General features: G+C 49.2%; 2 protein-coding genes across 2 annotated transcripts in view; one reads left to right on the top strand and one right to left on the bottom strand.

Annotated features, from left to right (window-relative positions):
• Positions 1-379: 379 nt before the first annotated feature.
• LOC109386666 (uncharacterized) lies at positions 380-6,881 on the bottom strand. Its single transcript, XM_019650040.1, has 4 exons — positions 6,729-6,881; positions 6,098-6,590; positions 5,005-5,174; positions 380-2,166 (listed from the first exon to the last, which is right to left on the bottom strand). The coding sequence occupies exons 2-4, from the start codon at positions 6,357-6,359 to the stop codon at positions 1,972-1,974; spliced, it is 627 nt and encodes a 208-aa protein (XP_019505585.1). The 5' UTR covers positions 6,360-6,590; positions 6,729-6,881; the 3' UTR covers positions 380-1,971.
• The window catches only part of TRIB2 (tribbles pseudokinase 2), a 22,959-nt gene continuing 20,923 nt past the window's right edge, over positions 5,786-7,821 (top strand). The window contains exon 1 of the mRNA XM_019650039.1: positions 5,786-7,479. Coding sequence (XP_019505584.1) covers positions 7,210-7,479 — 270 coding nt within the window. The 5' untranslated portion in view covers positions 5,786-7,209. The remainder of the gene's footprint in view (positions 7,480-7,821) is intronic.

Below are 7,821 nucleotides of genomic sequence, written 5' to 3'. Positions count from 1 at the left end.
CAGTGCTCAAAAGCCCAAACACCCTGATGGCATGTAGGTTACAGATTCCATGCGGCAAAGTCACAGGACACCGTGGGTTAGGGGCTCGGGGTCGCGCTGGGAGCTGATTGGTCGGAGGTGATGTGAGGGTAACGAATCATCTCTGCAGGCCTTGAGGACAGTTCTGAGGTCTGTTCTGGAGTCCCTCTGTCCGGTCTCACGGGGAAAGCAGCCAGGGGGCCGCTCCACCTTAGGGCTCAGGAGCTGGAACGTAACTTCGGTGAGATGTTATCTCTGTCCCGCCAGAGGGCTCACCGTGTGACCATTAGTCAGGTCCGGCTACTGTCTTCTGCCGCCTCGGGGGTGCTGGTTATGGGGGGAAAGGCTAGATCTCTGGAGGGGTATATAGAGAGGGATATGATTTTTAGAGCTAGGATTTAAAACTAAATTTAATCAAAGTCATACGGACCCTCGGTTTCACGCCCTGAGCTCTAAGCCCACCTGAGGATCCAGGGCTCTCAAGTTGGAAACTATTATTCTGTAGATATCACACTTGTGTTCACACAAGTTTTTCTGGTTTGCACCTATTATTGTTGTATTTAAATGAAATTCTATGCAAGGAGCCCCAATGCATGACCCCCAAATTGGTTTAGATTTACAGTGATGTTTGCACACAGAAGGAATTAGAGAGGAAAGCGAGACGGGAGGAAAGGGGACAAAGCAGGCAAGGACACGGGGAGCTGGGTCACAAAATGAGCAGATTTGTGCTCAGAAATGCTCTGTGCCCGTGAGCCAGTGTAATTTAACTTCCTTGAGACGGTGTTTCTCCGACTGAGGCTAATAATGAAACGTCCTTCATGGAGCTGTTGTGAGGATTAAATGGGACCAAATACAGACGAGTGCTTTGTAAATCGGCAAGCCTGCTGCACATATTAATTCTTATTAACCTTAATCTGAGCAACCAGGGCCGTCCAAGGCCATGTTCCTAGCTGGGACCCAAATGGGATGGAAACTCAATGCATTATTGTTCAGAAACGGATCTACTGCTGACAACCCTGCTTTTCCCATACCGAAAGTTGGATCCTAAACGCTGAAGGGGGATGTAAGTGATCATTCGATTTCGCCTATTCCCTTTGTAAGGAAGGGATTATTATTTCCATTCCACAAAGGGCAGGGGAGTTAAGTGTCATTTACAGTCCTGAAGTTTGTGAAACAGAGGGGCCGAGGACCTGGACCGAGGTCCGCCTTCTCCCTCGAGGTCTGTCTGGGTGCCAGGTATGGAAACACACACTAGATTTCCCAGAACACCCTTCAAACTGAACCTATTTTTACAGTAATCGAGCACTCTAGATAATATGTAAATGTGCAGCACTTCCTGGACGAGCTGGTTCATTTTACCTGTTTTTACTTTTTTCTGTTAGCGGCTCAGCAATGCGTAACAGGATGGTAGACAATTTACAATACCCAGAAAATTCCTGTATGCTGAGGTTCCCACCGTCCTCTAATTTAAGGGCAACAAGAAAATGTCTCCTGCGTTCACTTCACTTGTAAGCACTCAACAGCTATTTCCCTGTATGAGAAAAAAAGCTACAAAACAAGCGCCTGGGAAAAACATGGGTCCACACGGCAATTTCTTCTGTATTTATATCCTGGACTTCTCCCAGTAGACTGGACCATTTATAAAAAATAAGGAAAACACATCTCCTGTGTATCCATGGTAAAACAAACAAACAAACAAACAAACAAACAAACAAACAAACAAGTGTCTTTTAATAGATCTCCTAGGAATCATCTTGTCAATAAACAACTACTTTCCAAACCACGAACTGTTTAAAACAAATTGAGAAAAGAATGACTGTTATGGGAGGGCTTTCAGTGGGCATAGCGGTGGAGACTGGAGTCCACAAAATGATGAGCAGCTGGTTGGGTGTGTAACTGAGAAGAGTGGGAGGTGAAGTTGTTGGGAAGTTTCTGAACTCCAGCTCAATGTGTCTATAAACTCAAGGTTCCACGTATGGCCAAGAAGATTGCGCTTTGCACCAGTCTGGGGGTGCCATGCACAGAGACCTCAATGGGAATGAAATAGCCTGGAGCTGTGCAGTCCACAGCCTGCATATCAGCATGAGGCACATTCTCTGCGTTTGTGCTGGAAGTTTGTTGCCGATGTTTGAGCCTAGGTATGGCTTGCTGTAGAGGTGTATAAGAAAGAATGAATGTCATCACTTGTGGTCCATATCAGCCTGAAGTGAAACAGTCGTCTTAGAAATTGTTCTCAAAAACCACTTCTTTGATCAACAAACCCAGAGCTTAGCTTAGAGATTTATACTTAGTAGATACCTATTGTTATGTTTGTTAAATTAATAAACTAATGAGAAATGCAGTAGATGAAGGGGCAGCTAAATACATTTCGAGATAGAGAATGATCTGGAAACCATGCACAGCAGGCCAGTGACCTAAAACAACTGCATCTGACTGTCCAATAGAGAGGACTGGTTTAAATGTTTCCTGTAATTATATAATTTTTGTTTTAATTGCCACATAATATTGTATCAGTTACATATTGTCGTTAACCATTCTTACAACACTGTGTTTCACAACTCCATACATTTTATTGATACTGTTAGAATTTTGTAAATTATTATTATTAGTAGTATATGGTGGATTGCTTTCTGTGGATGTATTCCAATATTAATAGCAATAATAAAAATAATGGTAAAAAAGTACCATATTTCCCCATGTATAAGACGCACCCTTTTTCAAAAAATTTGGGATCTAAAAACTGGGTGTGTCTTATACAGTGGTTGTAGATTTTTTTTTTACTTGCATTTCCTGCTTTTTTCACTCTGCTTTTGCGCTCATACAACCACTGTATAAGACGCACCCAGTTTTTAGATCCCAAATTTTTCGAAAAAGGGTGAGTCTCATACATAAGGAAATATGGTATTTATTTATAATATACAAAACATTGTGCTCTTGCTGTATACATTTTCCATAATTTTCATGTGTTCGGTAAAATTCAGAATACCTTAATTCTACTTTATAAATAAAATATTCTAAATGCACCTAAGGTCATATCGCTAAAAAGTGAATGAATGAAGATTCCCACCCAGATCTTCCTACTACGTGTTTGTTTGTTTGTTTGTTTTCCCAACCTGAGAGTTATGTCAATATGCGTAAAAATGTTTAAGGCACTTGGTGTAAATTATCTAATTCATCCTGCACTGCAATAGCTTCCGAAGGTCATACATTTGACCTTTGAGAATGGGCAGCTCAGTGGCTACTGTATAATTTCATCAGAAGTAATAAATACACTTCAGTCAGGGATAGCATCACTTTCACATCACAGTAAGTTTATAGTTTGTGTGATCTCTCCAGGCTACAGTGCTCTCTCTTTCTTTGGAACTCACTGGTATTTACGTTAGGTGACCTCCAGCGTGACCTTTCTTAAACCCCAATCCAACCATCAGCCTTGACCCTACTTTCTCCTCTGCTACTATGCCCATGGTGTCTAGCTGGTCTATCCAACCCTTCCCATTCTAACCCCAATCTGCTCTGCCAGCCACATGCTTCACTAACGCTCCGAAGCTGCCAACACTGGAGCCATGGTGAGTTACTAGAAATTTCAGAACATCCCACTCCTTTGCTCTTGCACATTCTTTCTCCCTGCCTGAAATGCCAACGACAATCTCTTATTCATGTTATTCTATGACTCAGAACTTTGTCAAGATCCACAAAGACAAATATATTTTTTAAATCATTCTACCTCTATACCCAGTGTCTGGTACATAGTAGGTTTCAAAAATATTTGCTCTGGATTAATTCAAAGTAAAAAAATAACATTTTCTGGGAAAACTTCCTGAAGGCCAGGAAAAGTTACTTCTCCTCTGTGCTCCCTTGATGCCTTGAAATTCTAATTGCCACATTGTTACACAATGAGATTATGTTTTTCATGTTTTCCTCTGGGGCTACACTCTGAGCTCCTGGGTGGCAGAGATCAAAGCTTACTCATACTTGGGTCCTTAACACCCAGCACAGGGCTCGGCTTATAGTAAGCCTTCATAGATTTCCTGGAATTGAAAATATAATTCTAAAGCAATCACGAGAGCTGAGCAAGGCTGGTGTTATGCTTCTTATTTTATAGCTGAAGAAATGGGGACCCAGGGAGGAAAAAAAAAAAGTGTCTTGACTCAATTTTCATTTGAGCTCAGGGACCCAGGTAGGGCTAGAACAAGGGTCTCCCAGCCCTACTTATAAAGCGTCATTGGTGGCCACTGTAGAGAAGAGGGCTGGGCCTGTCTTCTGAACCATCAGCAGAGGCTGCCTTAGGTCTGTTTCTGAGACAAACAGGAGCACATAATGTGTCTACGGAACACGATGGGATTCAGGGTCCCTGCTCAGCAGTCACAGTGATAGCTTGGGGAACAGATGACTGAGTCCTATGCAGATTTGCGAGGATAGGCTGATGAGCTGTGCCAGGAGGCATGAGGCCACTTTTTGACTTTCTTTTCAAATGTTGGTCCTGTGGCAGCAAGCTGTAGTGTCCTCTCTGGCTAACTTCCCAGGAACTCCTTATCACTAGAGGAACTTGGTTGTGCATAATTATAAATATGCAGGAGTGGGCATAATTGGAAATAGCTCTCCTTTTTAGTCAAACATGTCCTACTGTGGGCAATACATTTTATGGTCCCCTTTTTCTCCCCCGCTGGAAAATATGGATAAATGCATGTAAAAGCTGAAAGGGCTCCCAGTCTTCTGAACTCCCCGCCTCCCAGTTCCTGGCTGTTATTAATTAATTTATGTATGTATGTATGTATGTATGTATGTATGTATGTATGTATGTATTTATTTAGAGTCTGTTCCCCAACCAGATTGATTCTGATTTACCAGGATACATTAAATTAAGGCCTGGATGGAGTTCCATGCCTCTTTCCTGTTGTGTTTCTGCCCAGACCAGAGGACTGGGCCCTCCAGAGGAAGTTGAGAAAAAAATGGGGGTGGGAGCGGGGCGCGAAACATCAGCCTTACATGACTCTCAATGTGGACTTCGTTTGTGATCCATGTGGGTGTAGGGGTGGGGGTGCGCTGAAAGAAGAGGACCATGCATTCCCGCACTGGCTGGCAGCCAGGAGCCCTGGTGTGACCTGTGGGCGCAGAGGTTTGCTTCACTCTGCCACCAAAGCCCTCTGGGCACTGTCCTGGGAAGGGAAGAGTTAGTGATTAAATGTGGTCAGTCAAAAGGTGACTTCAGCTGGTCTGCGGAAACTACTCAGAGCCCTGGGGGTGGGGTGGGGCGGGTGACACCAACTAAAAGCAAGCAAGCAATTTCTTTTTAAATTTGGAGGAGGGTGTTGGAAAAAGATAATGAAACTAATGTTTGAAAGCCCATGCAGCACCACTGATAACAACACACCCTCGCTCGCGCAACGTCTGAGCAGCCTGATGCTCAGAGGGTGCCTGGCTTTCTGGGAAAAAAGCGCCGGGAAGATGAACTAGGTGTGAAGAAGTACATTAGGCACTGCAGGAGCTGCGTGCTCGGGGGAGACCGGGGGGCAGTGGCGGCGCCACTTCCACCTTCCCGTTCCGAACCCAGTGCGCTCACTCCGTAGCCCCGGGCCGCGGAAGGATATTGCACGTTGTTTACAGAGTCCGGCCCCAGCCCTCGAGCCGCCAGGCCAGCGCCCGCGCCCCGGGCCCGGAGCTGCAATGGCAGGGGCAGCCGCCCGCGCCGCCGGCGGGCGAGGGGAGCCGCCCGAGGACTGGCAGCCGCGAGCCTGATTGACGGGCGCCCGGCTCAATGAGGGGGGCCCGGGCGAGGAGGGGCGGGGGCGGAGGCTCCGTGGAAATGTGTCGGTGACATTGAATGGGGAGACCGAGCGCGAGCGAGGCGCGCGCGCGCACACACGCGCACACCCGGCCCCGCTCGCTCCGAGATCCCCGGCCACGTAAGTAACTATTAATACCGCCTCGCCGGGAGATGCGGGCGTGCTGAGCTCGGGGATTGGCCTCGGGCACCGTCGGCCATCCCCTTCAATTTTAAATACACATTCCTCTTACCTCCGAGGGGGGAAGAAACAAATAAAAGAAGAAGAAAAGCCCTCAATTTCTTCCAAAAACCTACCCGGCCAGGCAATCGGGTGTAGGGTAGGGAGAGACCGAGTGGTTGCACATTCTTCCAAGGCGAGATCCAGTTGTCCAGCGGGAAAGGAACGCCGCGGGTTAGCAGGGCTGGGGGCGCATCCCCTTCCAGCGCCTGGAGGATCCCCGGAAGCTCGGGCTGGGGAAATCGGAGACCACTGATCTGCCCTGGTCCCTGCCCGCACTTCTCCCATTATTCGGAGGACGACCCGGAGCGCGAGCGAGCGAGCGAGCGGCGACAGCATGAGCCTGTGCTGACCTCCGCCCGGCCCGCCGAGCCCCGGGCTTTGTCGCGGTACCTGCGCCTGGCCCGCGCCACAACTCTGCACCCAGCTTGTGCGATCTTTTGTTGGCAGCGTTGACCGCTCCAAGTTAAATGCTCTCTTGCTATTTTTTTTTTTGTCTGTTTGTTTAATTTTGGGAGAGCTCTTGCGATCTTGGAAAAGCCTCAGACGCCATCTACAGTTAAATCGTAGGTAACTACCCTCTCCGGCAACCCCCCCGCCTTCCACGCCCCCCACCCTTTCCACCAAAAAAGGGGGTGCAGCGCGGATTCCGTCTGCCGAGCGGCGCGAGCCGGCAGACCCGTGCTGATTTCCTTTTTCTTTTTGTTGGGTTCCTAACGCGCGGAGAGCGAGCCGCAGCCGTGCGCTCGGCGAAGGTTGCGCCAACCAGAGCAGGGCTCCGCCGCCTCGCCTGCGAGTCGGAAGCCTGCGTGGGGATCGCTCCGGGGGACCCGGCGCTGCAGCTCCCACCTTAGCAATCCGGTTCCTCGTCTACATCCACGTCGGGAAGAGAGGGAGAGAGAGAAACTAAAAGTGCGGAGGTTGTGCACATCGCTGGCTGCTTTGGGGTAACAAAAGGACCCGAGCTGCCGCCGACCGAGTACCCCCGGGAGCCGGGCTCGGAGCAGACCAGTTGCCCGGCGGCGCCCTTTTGGGGGATTCTAACTCTTTCTCCACGTAGCCCCCTTGCCGTCCCTTCCCCTCGCGTCCCCTTTTAAAATCCGTGGCACGGAGGCGCCTGCAGCTGCACTCGCCAGCGACTCATCCCTCCAGAGGGTTTTTTTTGTTTGTCGTGTGCGATCCCACACTCATGAACATACACAGGTCTACCCCCATCACAATTGCACGCTATGGGAGATCGCGGAACAAAACCCAGGATTTCGAAGAGTTGTCGTCTATAAGGTCCGCGGAGCCCAGCCAGAGTTTCAGCCCGAACCTCGGCTCCCCGAGCCCGCCCGAGACTCCGAACTTGTCGCATTGCGTTTCTTGCATCGGGAAATACTTATTGTTGGAACCTCTGGAGGGAGACCACGTTTTCCGTGCGGTGCATCTGCACAGTGGAGAGGAGCTGGTGTGCAAGGTAAGGAGCCCGGGGTTTGGTTTTGCTTTTTGTCTTGTGAAAAGATTCCTCGGCGGTGTGGAGGGTGCGGGAGGTCGCGGAGCCCAGGAGTCTGGGCGAGGGAGATTCGCGGGGTAATCATCCGTGGCCTCGTTAAGTAGATACATGTATTTATTTTGTTCATGTGCGACTAGTTGTGAAGTTTTTAGAGCGTTGCAGACAATGGGGCGGGCGGTGGCGGGGCCGTTTTGGGGAGAGCCGGGGGCGGGGAGGGCGGCGGAACCGCGCGGGGGCCGCAGACACGCGTGCTCCCAGAGTCTCGTGGAGCGCCTCCGCGCGAGGCGAGGCCAGGTTTCGCTGCCC

This window comes from Hipposideros armiger, unplaced genomic scaffold (genome assembly GCF_001890085.2).
Source record: "Hipposideros armiger isolate ML-2016 unplaced genomic scaffold, ASM189008v1 scaffold_137, whole genome shotgun sequence".
Lineage (NCBI taxonomy): Eukaryota > Metazoa > Chordata > Mammalia > Chiroptera > Hipposideridae > Hipposideros > Hipposideros armiger.
Note: the sequence above shows the minus strand (reverse complement) of the source record. Positions and strands in the feature narration are given on the sequence as shown.